The following is a 23,677-nucleotide window of genomic DNA, read 5'->3' on the forward strand; positions in this document are numbered from 1 at the left end:
TTTCTATTCCTAAATTCAAGGGTTTTCACTCTTTTGTTTGGCCAGATTTGACCAACTGCAGAGCTTCTTTGGAGTGGTAGACACTCTTGCTGGAATTTTTACTGAAGAACTTGGATATGAAAATCAAGTCTTAAACTAGTTGCAGTGATTAGAGAACGCTCCTGATGACTAGAACAACATTGTACTTCGAGCAATACCCTTGGAATTCATTCCTGATTGCCCTGGGACTAAGCACTCAGCAAGAGGTACCTTACTGAAAGGTTTTTCATACAGTTCCCTGAATGTTTTGCCTGTGTGAAGACAGCAGGACTTTCCACTGAATTACTGTGGTGAAACGGATAATCTAATTATATCTATTTCACCACGGAAGCTTATTGAAGTAGAGACTAAGTATTGTCACAAGCTCACTGTCCTGTATGGTCCTAATGGCTCCATTCAAGCACCAGAGGTTTTGGAACTTGGTTTTATGGTACAAGAAATTATAAAATGCTTCAGTTTGAATTGACTTGTCCCATCAAAGTCGGTCCAGATGGCAAAAATACTACCTGGCTTTGTTTGAGGTAGTCTTGGGGAGCAAATAAAACCTGATGCTCAGTTTGTGCTGGTTTACCGTTTAGTTCCATTTCCAAATGAGGACGAGCAGCTCTTGCAGGCAGCTTCACTGTCAGACTCATCAGGGCTTTCTGGCTGAACTCCATACTGGTGTAGTCACTCAAGAGTGGTACTGTAATGGAAATGATTCCTTCTTCTTCACTTGTAACTGCTTTTTCGGGGATTTCCTCATGCCTTAGGCTTATGTCTGTGTTATTGCTAAGTTCTTCTGACTGGCAAACGTCACACTTGCTGTCTTCCCCACCATCTGTAAAGAGGTCTACCTTCAAAGGAGCCTTTGAATCATGCTCTATGACATAAAGGCTGGTGCTATCATTGTCTGACAGCACCTGGAGCAGTGACCTTGAAACAGGTTTCCAATTAGTCTACGAGACAAAACAAGGAGAAAGAATAATTTTAGTATCATACTTTTGTGAAGTGGAATTGTGAAATAAATAACAAAATACTAAAGCTAGGAAGCAGGCAGACTGTATTATATATTGCCTATATAATATTCTAACATCCATTTTATCCCACCTTCACTGGTTTTAGAAACATAAATGAAAATATTTATTTCCCTAATTTAGAGGACCATCTTCTCCTTTCCCATAGTATTTAAGCAAAGTTTTTCTTGCTTTTATGTGTGCTTGTGACAAAACGTAGTGGTGATTAAAGGTAGGCTTCACGATGTGCTGTTCTGAGACTCACAGCTTTCAAAAAGTTTAACAAATGTGTTACTATAAATACGCAGCAGCTTGAATTGAACAGCAGCCAAACAAGCTTTAGCTACCAGCTACTGCAAGCAGTTTGTTACTCAACTTACCGCCATGTTGTGATCTAAGTGTACCCCGGGCTACAAGTTTTTACAAATTCTGGATGATTAAATGGAGAACTGCTTGTAACACCAAGCATAATTCTTATCCACTTAGATTTGCTCTGCTGAGTATGGCCGTTTTTGCCATAGTATTTTTTAAATATGGCAAGGCCGGTATGTTCTCTGGTATAGCTGGTAGCTTTTTTCTTTTTTTTTCTGTTTTGTCTTTTCTCTCCTCAGTTACTTTAAATTTGTTTAAACTGCTATGGTTCTTCTGCTACATTGCACAAATAACCTGATGTGATTCAGTCTTGAAACAATGTACAGTTAGAATAAATATATGGAATATAGTAAGATTTACTCCTTGCTTCCATTTTACAGTGCTTATTTGGGGAATACCTTTGTCCACATGTCATGAACTGTTCATAATATCAGATTACTTCTAGGCAATATATCTGGTAACTGCTTTATTGTACTGTCTCCTCACATACAGCTTTTTCTGCTTTCCCCAAGCCCCTTATCTGATATCTGTTATTTCTGTTTCTGCCATGTTATCAACATTTCACTATTTCTCTACCAGACTTGGCTAATACAGTCTTCATTTCCCTTCATAGTTTCTTTGCCTCTGCAGGAACAGTTAAATACATTTTAAATTGGTATATTTTGCTTTAAAGTATTTATATCAGTGGCACTCTGGTTCATAAAACCTATTTGTCCTTTCTATAACATGCACCCTCAATGTATTTCACCTGCACTTGTTCACAATGGCAAGTATTCTTTGAACCTATTAGGTTATTTTGGCTGGTAGTTCTTACTCCTTTCTTGCTGAACTTCTATCCTGCAATTCAACTCCACCTAAGCTTATTATTACATTGAAACAGCTTCAGGTCTTGTGCTTTCTTTCTACCTTCTTTAAGGTAGAAATTCCCCAAATACTGAATATACTAGATTCATTTTTTTGCCTTTGAGAAGTCTCACTTCAAACAAGTATTGAATCTGCAGATGTCCCACTTTCTAAATGTACGATGGAGAAGAAGCAAGAGGATTAGGTGGAGTTATTTTTACTGGAGTGGCCCGTGAAGGACATATGAATCCCAGCGCTGAGAACTGGAAGTTGCCTGGTGCTCGTAAGCAGATCAATTTCTTTAACTGGAGAAAACAGTGAAACTGCAATCTTCTGACAGCATCATTTTTGAAACTCTGACTTTGTACAAGTGTACATTTGTACACCTGATCCTCCTTTGTTCAGCCTTATCTGGCTTTGGCAAAATGAATATTTGACACTAACTCTGAGCTCATCACTTCTTTATCTGCATTTGGGTCGAAGAAAGGAAAAATGCAAGCACGGGAGTCCTGATCTGGAATATGAAAGCTCATTACTTGTTCTGTTGAAGGAAGCAATGCTGAAGTTCAGCAAAACCTTTGATTACCAGCAGCTTGTCAGGGTCTTCTGAAATTTCCTTGCTGATGATTTCGTTCTGTGTCCTAGATTTGGACAGTGTCTGTCTTGTAGATACCTTCCAGCTTCTGCCTCATCTTTGACTAGATAGATAGAAGTCTGCATTGTTAAATCTCACATATTGGCTAGAGAAACTAGATCTACAAGTGCCAAATTAAGTTCAGGTCTGCGAGAAAAATCAGAGAGATCTAAAAAGGAAAGCTGTAGAACTTACTGCTCCAAAAACTTACTGGTTGGCATTCCGGCACTTGTGAGATAAACTGAGGTCTCCTAGAGGAAGGACTTTTAGTACCAGCAAAATTGGAGCGAAATTTGTTTAAAAGGGGGGAGGTAAGGAGAGGAAGATGCAAATAAGCCCACTAACACGCAAAAATGAAGGTTTCCAGCAGCCCCCTTCTAACAGCTGATTTTCAGGCACTGCTTCAGTCCTGAAATTCAGATATCCTTACCAAAGCATATTGGAAAGCTGTGGGCAAGATTTGAACATGCTGCTGAACCTCGGTGCCTGTTGACTAGCAGGTGCTCCTCAGCTATCTACCCGCTGACCAGCCAGAGCCTCTGGATTGCTCTGGAGGTGGGTAGACTGAAGGGTGAAGAACAGATTTCAGAAAACACTATATACATGGCCTCCATCATGAGAGTTCTGTGGAATTAGGCCACAATGCGTTACTTTGTATTTTGAATAACTTCTATTTAATAATCAGTTCTGGTTGGTAAAAACCACCTGGATATAAAAGCTGAATTTCTCTCTTCAGACTCCATCTCTCCCCTTCAACTTCACTTTCTTCTTTTAACAATGATACCTTTAAATACGCTCTATAATGTTCTCAAAAGAGTCTGAGAACCTTAGTTAAATTAAAAAGTGCATACAGCCTTTGCCTGAACAACAGCCTTTGCCTAAACAACAGCCCTCTCCCATCCTGTATTTCTAATATTACCCTAACTTCCCAACTGTTGATACTAAACATTTACTCCGGTGAAGTGTGACAAGACTAGCATTACTGATTAATCAGTAAGAAAGACCTCCCTTTTATTAAAGGAGAAGCCACTGCCTGAGCATTCACATACCATTCAAGGAGTCGCACACACCCCACACGAGTCTCACTAATAACTAGCATTACTAATTAATCAGTAGGAACGATATCCCTTGTGTGTTTTTTTGACACCACCAGAAGAGTACTTGCCATATCTTGGAGCGCACTGCTGTTTGTTGGACTTGGTACACTGGGCCAGCATGGTATTTTCAGCCTGTAAAGAAATATTCTAAATTTATTGTCGGGTTAAATGACTGACATTTCCTATGCATTTAAAATAACTACCGTTTATAATTAACATTTTATTGGTATTTTCATGACCATCAAAACAAGATGTTCTACAATGACTATTAAGCATAATGCCAATTAAAAACTGAAGTCCAAGCTTGGTAGTCTACACTGAAGTGCTGAGTTAGTGGCAATTAGCATCTTTGTTTAAGGACAAAGGAGCTGTGACAGGAGCTAGTAATGTCTCTTTCTATATGTTTAATCATTGTATATTCCTAATTTGCTATCATTTCTACGAAACCTCCATCTTTCTTGAGGACTCTTGGACACATAGGAAGAAGTGTGTTTTAATAAATATTTGTTCCTGGGCTTCTACTTAGAAGTTTATTTTCCCTCAAACAAAGACCAAGCTATTGCTGGTTGTAGCTTCTGTGCAATGACACAGGAGGGCTGGAAGAGGCTCTCCCTGGCACCCACAGACCAGAACACGGGGGAAAACACAGCTCCTGCTCTTTCCTGATTGTTTTGAGTTTGGCTCTTTCTGTGAGGAGCTATTACGTGCAGTATCTCACCACTTCACCTAACATGAACCTAAACTTAGGTTAGATATCCTCACTAAAAACTCACACCAGTTGCTTCTGCTGTAGAGGAATGGGTTTGTAGAGTTGAGTTTGCCAGTTGAGCTGTTCAAATGGTTTTCATCTGCCTGCTTGTCCACAGATCTCTCATCAGAGCCCTTTTTTTCAAGCTCCTTCCTTGCACTCAGTGGCTCAGAAACAACAGAACTGGCAATAAGCTGCTATGCTCTCCAGCTTCCCTGGGCCACCTCCACACAGGCACCAGCTCAGACATTGTCCTCCTTGTCCCTTCCTGAGAGGACAGGCTATAATGGTGGCCTTCCCATCACTCCTACCACCCTGAGATGCTGGTGCTGGCCCCAGACAGGCTGAGGCCAGCTGTGATTTCCCTGCAGAGGGGCAACAGTGGGGTGGGATGGCAATTTCAAAAAGAGTTTCTGCTGAGCTGACTGATCCCAATGCCATTGTTCACCCCTGGCTGCTCATCCACTGGCTCCCGGGGGAGCAGAAGAAGACCATCTCTTGATATTTTTGAGTTTTTCACCTCCCTGCCAGCAGCTGCTCTCAGAGCAACCCCTGTGAGCTCTGGGCAATGACTCACTTCCATAGGAAAAAACCACAGCGGCGAGAGACTGTGGGAGGTCATGTAGCCCATCACCCCGCCTTAGTCTCAGTTTCGGTGTTGTCTGGTTTTTGAATCAAATCTAGACTTCGTTAACTGTGAGGTACTTTGCCTCTGTTTAGGCTGTGGTTTGAGGGGAAGTCTGAGGCTGTGGAGTTACTGGATCTCCTTGCTGATCCTATGAAGATGGGTATTTGGCTGGCTGGTGAGTCCTTTTTTTATAAATCAAGCAGGCAATTGAGATGAGGGGATCCTTGGGACCCTTCATCCCAGATCGAGGTGTTCAATATTACTACATATTTAATTGCTATTTCGGAGTGCTACACCTGACTTCTGTGTGCTGTTTTTTTCAGTTTTCCCAAAGTTCTTTCCTAATGGGCCCAGACAATGAAGTATGATCTTATCTTTAACACAGTGAAGTTTGCTCTTGGTCAAAACTTCTGTGTAGGTCTCAGAAGTTCTTGTCAAAAAGGCTTGATCAGATATAGAGCAACTTAAAGTAAAATCTGAAAAGGAAACTGCACAAGAGACTTAATGTAGAGGACAGCCTTTTTCCCAAAGGGAAGGGCAGGAGTTTACCCTCATGCATAAGCTAAAGTGAGCTACGTCATGCCATACAGCTTTCAAGTCACAGGTTGTACCGTCTGTCTGTTCTGTCCCTCAGCAGCTGTGCTTTCAGTTTGTGAGGCTGGCACTTTGTAAAAAGGAGAAAAGGGGAGGGTAGTGTTCCAGGACATCAAAATAGTAATATGAATGGTTGTGTGCAACTAGGTTTATCAGAAGATGAGTATTAGAACCCATTACTATGGAAGCCATTTATTTTTTTTAGTGGTAGTGTATGCCCCTAATATTGCACCTCAAATTAACTTGAGAGGGGTGTACTTTATTAAAGCAGAGAAAAATTTCTGCTAAAATAAGAGGACCTCATCCATATCTTACAGTCTCCCTCATTATTCTCTCTTCTTCCTACACTTTCATGCATTACTCTTCCTCATTATGTGCTTGTGTTCATAATTTATACAGTTAACATCCAAATGTGCTTGCAGGAAACTGCTTAGATGGCAACATCAATTTGTGTATGCTGCTGGAATTTATTTTTGTATTTCAATAGAAAAGACATGATCATCAGTTGGGAATGAAAGAGCAAAATAATCATATGCATGCTTTTTCCATATATATAACCTATTTTCTGCTGTGAGAAATGGTCCTTGCTCTTTTCAAGGGTGTTTGAGACGGGAGGCAGATAACTGTAACAAAAGCAAAAGATTATAGATTTTTAAAAAACTATCTTAATCATCTTATAGTGGTTTGTAATTGCTCTCACTCTGTAAATGGTTGGGGTGGCTTTTGTGTTTTTGAGTTGCGTTGCTTTTAATGAGGCCCAGTGCTACGAAACTTGGGGTTAAGCAAAATGGAAGCGCTGCTAAGAACTTCAGTCAGTAATCCCTTCTTACCTTTTAAGCACCAGAGAACAAATGACAGGTGCAAAAATCAGAATGAACATCATGCTGAAGCAAAGGACAGTCACAAAACCTTCAAATTCTCCTTTATCTGATGGGAAATGGAGAGACTGAATCAGACTTACGGTATCAAGTATAGAAAGGCTACATTGGCTCTGCAAAAGAAATACTTCAAACAGAAGTCAAGTCAAACTTTACACATGTTCTGGGATTCCTGTAAGTGAGATCTAGTTCAAATGTGATCTGGAATTTCTGGGGAGTCTGAGGTTTTCAGGTTTAAGTTACCTAGATATATGTGCTGAATTCTTAAATCTACCATCCAAATACTTTATGATAATAAAAGAAGTATTCCTACTCCCATGCTATTATGTGAACTCTAGCTGGCTTAATGGGTCAAGACCCTGATGCAGGCTCGACTTCATAGGAAACTATTTGAGTCAAAGTGTCTTTCAATCATTTTCAGGTTTTACTAGTAGGGTTTGGGGCTTTTTTTTTTGTGAGATCCCACTCAATCCTCATAACAATGATATGGTTAGTGTATTTGGTAGGTGCCATGCTTCACCTGTTAGGAACATTAAGACAGTTTTATCAGCAGTCAGCCATTTGTCAACCCTTGCTGCAAACCTACATCTCTTATTGCCTATGTTAATACCTGCTCGATACACTTCCCACAACCACTAACGCTCCTCAAGGAGATAAAGTGCTTGAGAGGTTAATGAAGGTTGATAAAGTGCTCGGGCAGTGAGAGCAGTGCTGCTAACACAGGAACCAAAGCAGCCTGTGATGTGAACTGTGGGTCGGGGTTGACGTGTTCTTTACAGATAGCTAAATCAAATGTTTCAAAATAACATCAGGAAAGTGTGGTCAGTACATGATTGTGTTGCTGATACTGACAAAGTGTATTTGCAAAAAGGCCACTTGCTTTTTCTTTTTCTACCCATCCACCAACAAAATTTTTTTTTTTTTAAATGAAACAGATACTTAATTTTGCTTAAAAAAGTTTTTTCAAAAGCTGCAAATCACTTTGGTGCTGAAAAAGGCTTTTTATGACAAACCTGATGTTCTTCTGATGGATTAAGTAACCTGTGAAATGGTGGGGGGAAGTAGTAAACGTAACATTTAAATTCAATGTAATTATTTGATTTTTTATAAATGTTGCATTGAATTAACTGGGAATTTTTGTTATTTTCCTGAAAAAATTGAAACTTATCCAAATATATGCTCAGTAGAATGCATGGAATAAAGTCCTGCAGAAGAGTTCCAGTGGAGACTTAAATTTCTTTTGTTGACAAGAGAAAGGATTTTGTTGAAGCAGAGAAGGATATACAAACCCTGTTAATTTCAAGGAGGATTTTGAATTTCTTTCCTTCTTCTTTCTGTTTGACTTTTCGATCATTTGTGTTTATACCTCCTTCACTTTATACAAAAAAGCTGTAAGTGGGAAGAAGCTGTTGCATACTCTGTCTCTGGATGTCACAGGTTACTTTTCCTGTGGCTGACACCATCTTAGCCTGTTCTTTTCTTTTTTAATTTAGAAAGCTTCAATTGAGTAGACCTGTGGTCAAACCAAAAAAGGGTCTACTGCTGTGTTACATTCAGATTAACTGATAAGGTGTTAAAAATGTTTGAGAGATCAAGTTTAGCCAACCCTGTATGATTACAATATATGAGACTTTATAAATCTAACTGTACCAATCTTCTTAGCCTATCCAAGCACCTTTGGTAAAAGCAAACTTTTGCCAGTGAACCACAGGACCAAAATGTACTTAAATGATTAGAAAACAAGATACTTTGATTAGCTGTCATCCACAATAGGAACAATTGAAAGAGACTTTTTTTTTTTTTTTTAAACAGTTCATGGCTTGAGTGCCTAACTGGAAACCAGTTTGTATGGTTGCTCAGGATTTTGCCAAGAGCAAAGACTACTGAGTTTAACAAGTCATATGCAGAATATTTAAACTGCTGAAATCTATGACAGAGATCAGCAATAAATAAAGATATGTGCATAAAGCTAGCATAAAAAGGTCAGAAAATGTTTAAGAGATGAGGAACCCTAGCTAAGTTTTCCCTGCTTGTTAGGTAATGAAATACATAGAGTTGTAGTGTGATGCACAGTTTACCTCTAACAAAGGAACAATTTTGTGTGTTTGATGTCAGTAACCGAGGATTGAATAATGAACCTTGTGCATGAGCACTTCATTACTCCTTGGAAGGCAGGAAGGGGTAAAGAATAATGCCACATATAGTGCATAAAGCAAGGATTGATGCTGGGTAACACATGCACATAACTTCCAAAGTACCGTATTTTGGAGTCCTGAAAGGATGTGAAAGAGTTGGAGGTCCTTCGCCAGCATTAGTGAATCCTGAAATCTGCACACGGTAGGTGGTTTTTTCCTTCAGTGTGGTAAGATGGTAACTTGTGGTAGAAGAATTGAGAGTAACAGCTGAAATGCAAGAGGGGTTGGGGAAGGAGAAAATTAGGCAAACTCTGTTGGTTGAGCCTGTATCAGTGTGGCTGACTGGGGAAAAGGGAAAATTCCTGTGCCCTAATCCTCACCTGGAGGAAGCCACGCTGTGCTCTTTGGATGGGTACAAGATTTCTCCAAAATACTTATGTACGTTTTAAATGCAGAGGTAAAAAGCACAACCTTTTAACACACCAAGGATGTTTAGGTGGTGAGTGCAGGAGGTTGTGTATACTGCATGACTGGAAAAAAACCACCTTACATGCGGAACAGTGGCTTTCATGTTGGCCGTTAACAGTTGACATAAGGACTAGACCCTGTCAAATACTTTACCCTCACTACAGTAGTCAGTAGTTATTGACCTCAGTTTACGCCAGTGCTCTTACTCATCATTCAGTACAGAAAAAGGGCTGTGCATTCTGCTTCACCTACTTTGTAGGGCTTTCAGCTCAACCTTTCTTTTCTCATGGTGCAGTGACTTTTCCCCTGGCAAGAATAATGCAACCAACGATGCTGCAGTATGCCTTTAATAGGGCAAAAATTACTTCTCAAGTTTGCCACTGCAAATTTAAGATCTTCATAGAAGTGGAAATAGTGTTTTAGCCTATGGGCTTCCTTACCCCCAGTTCTCCAATAAAATTATTCTTCCTGCCTGGAAAACATGGCAACTGTGTTGTGCCACTGTTGTATTGACTGATTAGGACAGAGTCAAAAAAAAGTATAATACTAAGTTCAGCCCTGAACACTCCCATTCTGTCTCCTTTTGCGCTTTCTGATAGGTATTTGCGGTGGAATAGAGCCCATCAAAGACAGTACCAAACCTGCTGCTAACGCTGCATTCTTGAAGCTTTTGTTGCTTTTTATTGTCCCGTAAAGGCATAGAACAACATGAATTACAGAACCCTTGCTGTTCTCCTTCATCAGGTCTTAGGTACTATTTGTCTTCCGTAGCATGTCTTTAATTTTATTTGAAAGTCAGTATGTGCAAAGTTAATGTATTATTATTTATGGCAAGTAGACTTTCCACTGCAGACCAGAAGAAAAATGTTTATCAGAAGAAGTGTAGCAATTCTTTTTGAAAACTCAAGTGGTTTGAGCACACAACTATTAATTTATTTCAATGTGTAGAAGTTTCATCCCTTGTAGTTAAACACAAAAGCTATCAAGTTAAGAAAATGTTTCTAAAAATGAAATTAATGTTAGTGTCTTTGAAAACAGGTAAGAAGTACAAACTGTATTCCCTGCTAATTGAGTTAAAAAAAGAAATATATAATTTAAGTCCTATAGAAAGGCTTAGAGTCAAGCTTGGCTGAGTTGCAATGAAACATAAAAGTATTGTGACTGAAATCTGAATTCCTCAGAAATACTGAGAGTATACAACTTCCTTTCAGTGGTACTAGAGAATTCTGCAGTGCTCTTAGAACTGCAAGTTTTAAGGAAATATTTTCTTACGAACATTTAATTTGAGATGATATCTAGAAAATCCTAGGTATTTGTAGGGTGATCTAGGGCGTCAAAACTCAAACCAGGAGCTGACCTTTGAGAGTGCTCAATTTCCACAGAAACCTAAGTAACTCAGCAGTGTGCTGCAACAGCACTTAATGGTTTGTATGAAGTTTTTCTGTCACGGCTCTGAGCTGCTGCATTGTTCTGAGCAATGGTGACTTACCCAGAGACTTTTTCCCCAATGAATCTGTGTAGCTGATCCTGTACCCCTGGAGAAAGCCCAAACAGTCTTCTGCAGCTATTTTGGTCCACTTCACAAGTGCAGAATGCTTTCTGATACTCAGAATTGTCACATTAGCAGGACCTGTCCTAGGAACTTCAAAATTGGATAGTAATTTAAGTTCTGCATCAATACTTGTGCAATAGACTTACAAGACTAAAATCTAACTGTTTCCTAGAGAGCTTATTTCCTTATTCTAGTTGTCATAAATATAACTTAAAGGGTGAAAGAGAAAGGGGAAATTCCATAAAGTAAAAACCCCCTCATCTTAAGCAATACCAAAGTAGGTAGAAATTGTGACTGTCTAATTACAAACATTTTTACTCCAATAGGCACAGCTGTACTCATTTCAACTTGCGATATAAGACACTGCTGAGGTGGGACTGGAAAATCTGACTTTGGCCACAGTTAAATTTGAGCTACACAGAGTAGTAACTCTGAGACCCTCTTTGTGTTTATTTTGGTAATGTCATTTGTAATAATAATATTTCTGTGGACCTGTCAGTAGGGAACAACATTCAGGTCTTTCACTGCCAGTGCCTAACTGCCAGGACCAAAGGCAATGCTAATTGGAGAATGCTGTTAAGTCACCTGGAAAAGAAACTTTGTGCAGAATTTCTTTTATTACTGCAGATAAGAACCGAGAAGAAATAAAAGGGATGAGGTTATATAAAGGACAGGAATACCTCCTTCGACCGAGTAAAAGTGGGTCACTCCAAAAGTCTTTTCGTGTCTTGTGAAACTTTCACACTGACACACATCAGATGCATGTACCATCATTTTGTACAACTTATATGGCTGAAAATTGTCTGGAAAACAAATAAAGGTACATCAAGGTTTACAGAAAAGTTATAATTATTAAAGAAGGGGAGGAGAGAAAATAACTCTATAGCTTTTCTGCATAGTTCTTACTTTATGAAACTCAAAGCATAGTATAAGTTTACAGTGCTTTACACTGAGTACAAAATGTGTGCATCCTTCTTTATTGTCTCTAGACAGTTAACACAAACTATCTCAAAAGCAGAACAAGATATAACATGGGTTTGCTTTTAAAAGATGCCAGATCTGCTTATAGTCTCCCTCGGAAGGCTTGAGCTGCTGAAGGAGAAGTAGGGAACTAAAATGGTTGTAGATATCTTAGTTCAAGGACAGATATTTCCTCCTTAGCTGGCATATTTAAAAATAAGCAAACCAACTAGACTTAAAGTGGCAGTGCAGGTGTTGCAGAAGGACCAAGGAAAACAGCGCATTCCTTTATAGAACTCTGAATTTAACTGCTCTCTACTGTACATAAAAGCCAGTTCTGAATGGCCTTTGCAAGAGTCACCTAATGATTTTAATCAAGATTTTTGATGACTGTCCTGTACAGGGATCCCTGACTGCAGCTCATCATGCATAGCTTGGTAAGCAGAATACTGGAGTTGAGAACTTAGGCTTTGAAAAGCACAGCCATTGGGATGAAAAAAGTAATCTAAGGGAGACTGTAATAGAGCAGTTTGTATTTAAAGTTAAGTCTACCTAGGGACAAGGGAGACTTTTTTTTCTTTTTTGATTTCTTAAAGCCAGTAGTGTTTAGACCTGCCTGGAATGTGGGTAAGGAGAGACATCATACCAGCAACAGCAGCTTTGCTGCATTTCTTGCCCAGCTGTGACCAGAAGAATCCTACTGAAAACTCTGCTTTTTATCTGCTTTGGTGTTGCTAAAAATTGATGTCTCAGCACTGGACAAAGATAAGAGTTGCACTTATCTGGATTTTCAGTTTGCTCTTAAACACAGGATGAAAATCCTATCATCCCCAACCAAAAATAACCAATAAATGAAATGGTGCCTCTGTAAGTAGATGAGGTGGTTGCTGTTACCTAGCGTGAAATTTCCAGTAGGCGTAGTTACTATTTTCATATGCATATCCTCTTTACCAGTGCCCCAGTCAACCACAAAACATTTTGGATTGTATTCTGGAGTCCAGGTGACAACTGCATTAGTTCCCTGGTGCTTGACATGGATTTGTCCAGGCAAGCCTGTGAACAAATATACCATTAGAGATCAATTAACAGGAAGGCAATTTTCTCCTCTCTTGGTTGCTTTCTCTCTCGTGCTCTTTTTTGAAGATTATTCGTCAAGTAGTTATCATTGCAGGTGACCAGTATATAGTAAGGTTTACACTGGTAGGTCAATAAAGAAAATTTAGCACCCAGTACTTTGCAATGGTCTATGAGAGCTCCAGTGTTAATTGCTGTTCATGACTTTAATTTCCCACAATCGGAAAAGGGGAAATGGCTGTTCTAAGCCTCAGGAAGAGGAAGCTTGATGTTGATAAATAACCTCCCGTAGCTATTAACTGCTATATATAGAGCAACTGCGAGGTAGTGCTTACCTGGGGGAGGAGGAGAAGGGGCTAATTATGGATTATAGCTATACATACTTTGCATTTTCTGCAAGGATCTTAAACATTTTGACATTTTTAAAGACAGATTATCAAATTAGGAAAGGCTTTCAGACTGAAACTAAGGGGGGAGAAGAGCAATCTGCCATTTTGTGGTAAAAAGTGTATCTTGTGTCAAACAAACAAAGTTTTTATTTCCACCACTCTAATGAATGAATGATAAGGTAAGTACCTGTTGCAGAGAAGTCTGGGACAATGTAGACGGCTTGTGGAGATTCTCCTGCTTTGTTATAGGCGGAAATATTAACAGTATAATAAGCCATCGATAGATTTAGAAGAACTTTTCTGTCCTTTAGAAAGATGGGATTTGGTGAATCCCTGCAACTGTTGGGTGTTCTTTCCACCTTAATGTAATATCCAAGAACGTTCTTACTTTGTGTTACCTAGTATGAGGAAAAAGATTATTATTCTATAAATGTTATTACGTCCTGTGCAGAAAATCAGGAAGAATTACATTGTATAAACAAAATGTCACCTTTAATGATGGGGATAAAATCATACTTTTTAAAATTAGGTTATTAGGAATCAATGAAGCAAAGTATTTCCTTAAAATTAAGAGCATGCTTAAATTGAGAGGATTTAAGCACAGGATTAAGTGTTTTGCTTAATAGGGATCTTAGTTATGTGTATCCAATTAGTAATAACAGCAGTGAAGCAGCTGTAACATTCTCTACGTTTCACTGGAACATACTCCTCGTAATTAGGAGCTTGAAAGTTAATGAGAGGTGTTTAATTGCAATTTATGCCTCTGGGAATCTTCATCTACTAGGCTCTGTTAGGCATGTGGTCTCTTTGAGGATAAATGCTAGTAATTATACTACAACTTTGGAAGTTGTTATATATCCTTTGATACAAATTTTTAGGTGGTGATAGTTCACTCATTTTACTGTACTAATCTTTATGAGAGATTGGGAAATGAATGCACAGAAATGGAAATTACTGCAATCTAGATGGAAACTGAACTCAATACATAAAGGTCTGTGAATGCTGCAAGGATTACTTCTGATATCAAGCTTGTCTGTTATTTCTTGGCACAAAATTAATAGTGTGAAGATACCACAAAGCTGGGAAATTGGGTTATTTTAATGAAATAATTGGATACTTTTGGAGTAATACAGACAGGATGACATTCATGAATTTAAAAGGCAGAGACATGTGTTGAGAACAATTTCTGGTAAAGCTGGAAGCTCTTAAAATAAAAACATATGTATTCCCCAGGATAGGGAGGGCAGAGTTGGTGCGACTATTTGAAGCTCCGGTATACCAGCTGGGAAATAGCGTTAACGTTTCTCTCAATGGGCCTTGAAGCTGGAAAAGGTTTCTGTGTAGGAGAAATAATTCCTAGGATATGTGAAATATGAGGTCTATCGCATAAGAAGAAACTAGTAGAATTTGGCTTTCTTAGCTTAGCAGAATGAGACTGGAAAAGGCTAGCACTGCTCTATCTTGCGCCGTCCTGCAGGGGGTCCTGTGTTATGTGCAGCCATGAAAGCCGTACGTGTTGCCTGGTTGGGTGTTTAAGGCTGAACCCAGCTATCTTGTGCCCATTGATCCAAACTGCATAGAGGTTACTCACTTAATGTTAGCAAAAGCAAAGGAGCTGTGGCTAGCCTCTAGCATCTTTAAGCTGTTTTCTTTGTTTCAAATCAGCTTAAACAAGTATGGCAGCAGAGCCCAAGATTTTTTTTTTCCTCTACATTTAATGTGCTAATTATTGAGTGGACTGCTTCCCCTGCCCCTTCGGTGTTTGTTGAAGCCATCTGGACTTGAACCTCATTTTGTACCATAGACTAGTGTAAGTGTTATCCTGAATGAAGATCCTAGACCTGATACCATATTTAATATTACCCTTTTTTTTTAACTAAAGCATTTAGATGGAGAATAATTTCTTCTCCTGGCTTAGCATTTAAATTGGCATATACGGTGTATTTCTTTATCACAAAGTGGATCATTTAGTACGTAGCTTTATCTTCTTCTCAGGAGATAAGGGAAAAAGGGCATCTCTCATCCTTATCAGGAGATCAGGTGTCTATTTCCTCTGCTGTCTTTTCTTTCCATTAACAAAAATGCAAGCCATAACTCTAGAACTTTCCACTTTTTCTGATATGTCAAAACTCTGACAGACTCCATGCTTTCTGCTAGAGGTGTCCCCTATGGCAAACTTCTTGGAGTTTCCCAATGCTCTTTCTCTCAGAATCTAAATAGAATTAATTAGTTTCCATGCAAACACCTCTAGTAACATCTCATTGAAATTGCCTGTAGGTCCCTTGACTATACATTCAAGACTGTCAGTTGTCCATTTCTTACCAAGAGAGCTTCAGCTGGTAAAACTGACTGATCTGGTGTAGTCAGTCAGCTGATAATGGTTCCTGCTGCAGAAGAGGGGATGCCTCTGATGTGTAGGTTTGAACTTTAAATGTCATTATGGGAAGCATGCAGCTAGGTGCTCTTCTTGTAAGCCAGAGGCTCTTTTTCCATCCTGGTTACAATGTACATGCACTTCTGAATTAGTAAATTAGTAGATTTACCAAGCTTTTCTGAAAGGTTTTGGTCTCTCGAGACCATGGATGCTCCTTAGGAACAAGTGAAACACCAGGTGTGTCACTAGTATGTGCTAAAGACTTATGAGGACCTTTCAAGGAGAGCTTCATTCTCGGAGACAAACTTGAGGCATGCCAATTTTTAATGCAAGCTGGAAAGAATCTTTGTTCTAGACAATGTTTTTGAGCCCAGAGATAGTTGTTTTGATAATTTTTTAAGTTTATAAATTCGTGTAGTTTTTCCTTGCTGGCTTCTAGCACCTAAAACACCACCATGCAAATGCAGTGAACCCTGAAGCAAAAGTAGAATATTCAATGCCTTTTGCTTATACAGTGTAGTCTCAATACAATGAGAAAGTTTTGGGTTTTTTTCCTATAAAGTAATAAATTAATAGCATGGACATAACAGAAGGTACCCAGACTCAAAGTGATCATTACCTCCCACTTCAGAAGAACACTTCTTCTGCCTGGAGAGATTTCTGTAGTTTCATTATATGATATTCTTGGCTTTTTTGTGAGTTCTGGTAAATGTGGAAAAAGATGGAGACATGCACTCATATGAATCAGTTTGATCTTCAAATTTTCAACAGTATCTGACAATGCTATTTCTTATGATACAAGATTTTAAAAGGCTTTTACATTCATGCTTATTCCTAGTAGGACAAAACTATATTTCACTTACTGTGAGGGACCAAAATCTCTTTACTCCAAATGCAAACACAGTGGAGACCATCCTTGGCTATGCATCTGAGCTGAACAATGTATGAAGACATGGCATTTAAATTTGAAATGGTGACATTGACAGCATTGCTTTCTACAGGCACCTAAAAAGAAATGATGATTAATTTATTTGACAGCGATGAAACATAATCTTATATTAACTGTTTTCTCAGCCAAGAACTGTTTTCTTCAACCTTCTGACTACAGCTGAAAGTAGGGTTTCCTGTCATCAAGGAGGAATTACTACACATTTTAGCCAATGTCTTTTAATTCTTTCAGGGCAATAACCTCTTTTTGATGAGCTTGATCTGCTCAGTCAGGACATGTAAGCAACAGTTTAGGTCTAAATATTGCTTTCAAAATCAAGTAGGCATTATATAATACTGAAAAATAATCACTTAACTCTGAGCCTTGTTGGCATTCTGAAGAACACGATGTTAATGACAAATTAATTTTATTTTATTTTTTCAAAATTTACTTATTCTCAAATGTTACAGTATGTCTAAACAGACCTATGTGACTGATGTGGTAAGGAGCATGGCTGGAAGGTGTGGCTGCCCGTGCATTAGCACCACAGAAATAATGTACATCTGCAGCTGGTGATAGCACTGGAGCTCCAGAGACTGTACAGGGAATGGAGATCGTTTTGAAACAAAGACACCACCTGTGCCTAAGGAAATCGCTGAGCTGAAAACTGTAGGAGAAACTATGGTAGAAGACTGTTGCTATATGCTTCAAGTGTTTTACACTCTTCCGCAGATGTCCGTCAGTGGCTGCTATTGGAGCACAGTATCCTGCATTAAATGCACCTTTGGTCTGATCAGTTCTTGATGTTGTGATGTTTTTGGTAGAAGCGCTATTGCAGATTGAAGTATTTGTTTTAGCACCTGTCTGCTGTGAAGTATTGTTTTCTGTGTGCTTGTCTGTGCTTGTATGCCCACAGTCACCCTTTCCCTCCAGTCCCATTGTAAATGTGTCCCACATTCTTGTGGTTATGAAGAGTTCACAGATTAAGTTCACAGGATCAGCTGGGACATGGGAGGCCATGAATATTCATGGCCTGCAGTCTTTTAGTACTCGGTCATTCTTATCGTCCAGTACAGTTTTCTCTACCCATCCTTCACACTACTGACTTGAATCTCCTGTCTCCCTTGTCTACGGAACCTGTAGAGTATCTGTTTTTGCTGCTCTTAAATCTGTTCTTCCACATGCTGCATACCAGACTGCCTGGACATGGCTATCTATCTATTGCACCATCAGGTGGAGTATGCCTGGGCACCTGGCTGCCCTAAAATGGTCTAGGACTTGTATGTCAATGAACAAGGGGACACTTCCAAGACTTCCATATTCTTTGTACCAAGATGAAACCTTTCTTACATGGGCCTCTCATAGTATTCCTTCTGAAGTGGCTAAATAATGTGGCAGCCAGATACAAGAGAAATGAGAAAAATATCACAGGTCTTCTGATACAAAGGGAAGAACATAGGAGATTCTGGTGGTACAAAAGAAGTGAAGAGACTCCTAGGAGAGCAGAGATGCCCAAGAAGTGGGAGCAGTTGCTTTTTAGACAGTCGTCTTCTTGGGGTTCTGTTCTACCTGATAAATCTCTATTCTTACCCAACTGCAGATAGCAGAGCTTGAAAACCAGACAATTTCAGGGACTGGGTGATAAAAATCACACATGTGCATGCTGCTGGCAAAGCCTTTGCATGATATGCTGGTTGGCAAGGGGCAGGATGAGCAGCCATTGCTGCTGCAGGCAGATCTTACTGAAATTGTGACTGATTTTCTGCCTCTTTCTTAGTCCCTTTAGTTTTCGGTACTGCCCTCTTGCTGCACCATAGTCTCGCTGTTGCACAGCCAAAAATGCATCTGCAACTGATCTTGCATCACAGAGAAGTTATTTCCCTTCTTGTCCAAGAAGGAAATCTGCAAAACTGATGCATAATAAGTGTGTAAGGTATGAATTTTTACCTTAAGAAACACAGCAACCTGATCTCTAATCACTTCAAAATTCTAATCATAGCAGCAAAACAGAGCAATATTGCCCATCGCTTAAAGTGTAATCAGGATTTAAGTTTGTATGGCATTTTTGATATCCTCTTCAGCTTTTGCATCGCCGATGGTTGTAGTGTCTCATTGGCGGATTAAAGAACAAGCTGACATGCTGTTCTGCTTTTTTGGTGTATAAAACTATTAATCATTCTTTCCCAAACAGCTTCAGATCTGCTAGAACAAGACTAAGAGACCTTTGTGAGATTTGCCTGCAAACTGTCTGCATGCTGTGCCTCCTCGCTATCCACGTCGTGCGTGCTCTTCCGTAGCATCCTGTTGATGTCCTGCCGTATGTGCTACGTACTGCTGAGCTGATAGTAAGGCACCTCATGTTCTCAAGTGATTCTCATCTGGAAGTACTTACCAGCGTCCACCGAGTGGATTCTGTGAGCACCTCTCTGTATCTCAGCTCATATAGTGTGGGAGTTGCAGGCAGGTCCCACTTTATTATCAATTGGTTTGTGATCTGATGAGCCTTTATGTTAGATGGTGTTAAGCACTTCCCTAAAATGGGGAACATGCAGCTGTTATAAATGCAAGAGAAGCAGGAAAGCTCTGGTAATTACGTCTGTCAGGTGTGGTTTATGAAAAACGAAAGACTTGGCACAGAATACTGAACACTGAAGGACTTCAGAAAGACTGGAAATAAATAATTGCCTAATCCTTATGGTATCAACAAAATAGGGTTGTTCCTCTCGCCTTTCTTTTGTGAGTGCTTCTACTGATTTCGGGAAGACTCTTTTTTACAAGCAGGTGCTATTCTGAGTGAGTCTGAAAAGCAAAATCAAAACGTCAAGAGTGCCTATAATCATGAATTGCATAAAAAATTTCCAGAACATCCTCCAATTTCAGCAACTGTCTCTAACTATATAATTGTAAGTGCAAATAGATTTTTTTCTTTCCCTCCAATAAACACAAGGTGGTCAAAAGCCTCTGAAGGAGGTCATAGTGATAATTTGCGTTGTGCTGGTAGTGCCCCCCAGCAGTGAGAAGCACTGTTTTATCTTGGACCATGGTTACTCTGAGAAGGTGAAGTTTTGGGAAGCTCATAAAGTTATATCTGTGATCAGATAGTGTACAGAACATTTAAATAAACATCTAAAGGTCATAGTTAATAGGACTTCTTTTTTTATATCTCCCCTGCGGCACGGTGTAATGGGTGAGCGGCCTGTGAAAAGAACTGAAATTCGAAAAGGTTGCTCAAAACGCTAACGCTGTGTAACAAGGATTCCTTAAATGCATGGTAGAGTCAGCCTGCTCTTTGTATGCTAATAAAGTTCAGAAAACCATCAAAGAGAGCACAGGAAGCTGGTTAAATACTGTCCACAAATATCCCTATACATTTTTCTGCATTTGGCTATTTTATAGTCTAGCAAATGATTTAAAGTAAAACCCTTCTCCATAAAGACTTCCACTATTGACTTCAGTAAAGATTTCATCCAAGGATGCCAAACTGCAGCTTAGCTCTCTGAATCAGTAAAAATAACAAGTGTATCTTGGGAGTTACAATGTTGGAAATAATCTTTAAGAAAATGCCACCACAACTTCAGACGGGCATTGCAGTAACACAAATGGTGAAGACGCCGTACCTGCTTTGCTCGGTACAACTGAGATCATCTTTCCTTTCACGCAACTGTCATGGGCGTAATTCACTGCTATCCAAATACATACAGATCGCTCCATGAAGAGGTTCTTTCGTTCTATTGTGATGGAAGATGATGATGTGTTTTGTTGAAAAAGTTTTGGTATTCTGTACCTTTGGAGAAAAGGAAGCAGAATGAAAACCAAACATTTTATTGGATTATAGTTACTCTTTCTTCCCTCTGGCCCAGAAAGCATCATTGCAGCAATTGATAGTTTTCCAGGTTCCCATATACAAAATTCAGCATCTTCAAATCTTGAAGGTCAGGCCTGAGCTGCTTGAAACAGCAAGTGTAATTCCAGTACCCTGGTAACTCTAGCAAATTTAAATATGCAAATCCTTGTTATGTGGTGGAGAACTGTTAAATTCCTTAAACTTGGAAGGCACAGCATAATACAAGACAAAATCCATATGGCCTTCTTTTATACTTTCAGTGGGACATGAAAAGCATTTAGAAGACACCAAATTTGATTAAAAACGACTTCAGAAAATCTACGTGTCAACTACCATAGAGGTGCCTTTTTGGATTCCTTTTGAACAGAAAATTTCCCAGTTACCTGAATCTAAATTACCGCAAATGTATGAAAAACCTCTTAGGAGTTATATGCCTGTTTTCTGCTCTAGGTGAACCTGCTTTGGCAGGGGCTTGGACTAGATGATCTCCAAAGGTCCCTCCCAACCCCTACAATTCTGTGATTCTAACTTTTGTTCCTGCAAAGTATCAGGGTTTGACCGAGATCTTTAAATGCCATCTCAGTCCTCAGCCCTGTAGACTTCTCCTGGTATACCTAATGAACACAGCACAGAGAGCCCAAGAGGTTTAAGGCATTAAATAGGAGGCTGTTCCTGCTCTACCTAGGCTTTTTTGCCCATCTCTCTCTCATTTACTCTCTGTCACACACAGGACAGATTTTTTTCAAGGTTAAAGCTGTGCCACTTCAATGTTCTTAAAGAAATGGGCTGGCATACTAATTGCCTACCTACATATTTCAAGTATTAAATGTGCTGATCTTGATACAATATTTAATACCTGAATAAGACCACTTGAAGTTTCCCCTGTCTTCTGCTTCAGACTAGTTGTAAATCTACCATTAATATTTTAAAGCATGACTTCAAATGCTTGGTTGGAACTTCTCTGTGGGAGTGTTTTTCTTTAATCCTTTTCTTCCTGACAACTAAATCATAAGGAGTAAGCATAAGGAATAATTCCAATGTCAAACTGATGTTACTTGCAGAAAGGGGTGATGTCCTCTTCTAGACAAGCAAGACTTTCAAACATTTTTTGTTTTTCTTTTAACCCAGTAAAAAAGGAATAAGAAAATTCTTCTTTAAGACTACTAGGTTGAAGGCTAGAAGACTGAGGTTCAAGTCCTGTCTCTGGCTTAGGAAAATCAACATCTCCATGAGGTGATTGTGTCCCTCCTTCCTCACTCACCTGCTCTTTCATTCTTTTTTCTGCCTTCTCTGTTCATAACATCAGCCACACAGCCTAGGAAGAGCAGCCTGATTTTGGCTGAGGACCCTAAGAGCGACTGGCTTACTAATACTTCAGCTGATAGCACCTCTACAGAAGCAGAGCCATTTCACGGGTCCTTCTCCCCGTCCAAGAAACTGGGGCTCCTGGGGGGCCAAGAGGCAACAGAGCAAATGCAGTGGGGTTTGGTGCAATACAGGGGGAGTAACCTCAGCCCTGTGATGGTCGCTTTGCTCCTCTGCAACGTGCAGATCACCCTGGGGAATTTCCCAGTGTAGTGACGTTTCCTTAGCTTCAGGAGGTGCTCCTAACCACAACCCTTTTTTAATGCAGAGTGGTGGGTTGTGTGGCAAAATAATCAGCAATGACTATCAGAATTTGCCAACGGCGTACAGTGTTGTACCCTGTGTACCCCATGATATGATCTCATGGCACAGATCACATCTTCTGATCTCACTTCTCTCCTTCTAAACATACCCTTAATCTCATGGGAGATCCCAAGTATGCAGATATAAAATGAGGAAAATCCATTTTGTAATGCAGTTGCTGAGACAGAAATCTGCTTAACTTATTCTTTTTTGACAAAACAATCATGCTTCCATCTGCCTATATACATTTTACCTGGCTTTTTTGTTTTAGCTTTCTCAAAAAATGTGCAACTGACAACATCCATATTTTAAGGCAATCAGTTTAAGATTAACCCTGTAAGTCATTCCATCTATTAAACAAATCTCTATAATTTCCATCTATTAAACAAATACTTGATCATTCAAAATTGCAAGAAAATACTTAAAAATCTATTTTTCTTATGTACCACATCTGACATAGCATGACCTAATACATATTGTATAATAAAAACCAGCTTAGTGTCTGTTTTCTTGTCTGTTGGTGTTATTTTTATTATTTTTTTTTTGCTTGAATGCATTGGTGTTGAATATTCAATGCAAGTCAATAGATGCAAATAAAAGTAATTATTACGGTGATCTTTAGCAGTAGTGTTTCAAACAGCGTGTTGGAGGCATGGAAAGATCTATAATGACTCTTACCAAGCTCTTACCAAATCAATAGGTATTGATGAGGTGTGAAGGAAGATTTTGACCAGTATTGTGTAACAATCTACAATATCATGAAATATGTTGGAGCAAAACCCTGGCAGGCAGGAATCATGCCAAACAGCAATGACAGCTTTTCGTTTTCCGAAATGCCTGTTAGACTTACCATTTTAAGAATACAGTATAATTAATCGTATTCGGAGCACTGGGTGCTGGCAGCCAGGTGCAAGTTAGATCCTCATTTAATTCTTTGTAGCATGCCAATTCATTGTCCCAGTCTGCAAGATAAAAACATGTGGACTGGAAAAGACCCATCACAGGCAACAATTTACCATTAACAGGTGTGAGGCGACAATGAGAAGCAAAACCAAATACAAAACAGGCCATACCCTCTGTGCAACAAAACGAGGACTAGCTGTGTGAGTCCTTATGCCACGTTTACTCTCAAGGCAAGTAGTTCACTAATGTTTAGCACAAGGGACAGAGAGATTTAGAAAATTAAACCTTATCAGTACTAATGTTTCCCTGTAAAAGCTAGTTTTCCCACATGAAGGTAGAAAAGAGTAATTCTTCTTGTGTTTTATGATGCTATTACCAGCTGTTATGTATCCGAGAAGACAGTGCTGAAATGCTTGCGTTGGTGTTTCCTACAGCTTTGATGTCATTACACCTTTGAACCATGTTTCTCTCCTGTAATAGAGACATCTTGCTTGCTGCTTGCCTCTGTACTTATTTAAAGCTTAACTTTATTTATTTTCAATTCTGAATGAAAT

The 23,677-nt window shown here is 39.3% G+C and overlaps 1 protein-coding gene across 1 annotated transcript in view; it reads right to left on the reverse strand.

Annotated features, from left to right (window-relative positions):
- Positions 1-491: 491 nt before the first annotated feature.
- LOC141736565 (interleukin-6 receptor subunit beta-like) overlaps positions 492-23,677 on the reverse strand; it is a 29,278-nt gene continuing 6,092 nt past the window's right edge. Inside the window, exons 4-16 of the mRNA XM_074570917.1 lie at positions 23,071-23,182; positions 20,326-20,492; positions 19,101-19,240; positions 16,644-16,785; positions 16,400-16,482; positions 13,594-13,804; positions 12,838-12,996; positions 11,664-11,786; positions 10,921-11,073; positions 9,087-9,230; positions 6,781-6,877; positions 4,049-4,112; positions 492-977 (exon numbers count right to left, since the gene is read on the reverse strand). Of these exons, the coding sequence (XP_074427018.1) occupies positions 492-977; positions 4,049-4,112; positions 6,781-6,877; positions 9,087-9,230; positions 10,921-11,073; positions 11,664-11,786; positions 12,838-12,996; positions 13,594-13,804; positions 16,400-16,482; positions 16,644-16,785; positions 19,101-19,240; positions 20,326-20,492; positions 23,071-23,182 (2,081 nt within the window). The remainder of the gene's footprint in view (positions 978-4,048; positions 4,113-6,780; positions 6,878-9,086; positions 9,231-10,920; positions 11,074-11,663; positions 11,787-12,837; positions 12,997-13,593; positions 13,805-16,399; positions 16,483-16,643; positions 16,786-19,100; positions 19,241-20,325; positions 20,493-23,070; positions 23,183-23,677) is intronic.

Source organism: Larus michahellis, chromosome Z (genome assembly GCF_964199755.1).
Source record: "Larus michahellis chromosome Z, bLarMic1.1, whole genome shotgun sequence".
In the NCBI taxonomy this organism is placed as follows: Eukaryota; Metazoa; Chordata; class Aves; order Charadriiformes; family Laridae; genus Larus; species Larus michahellis.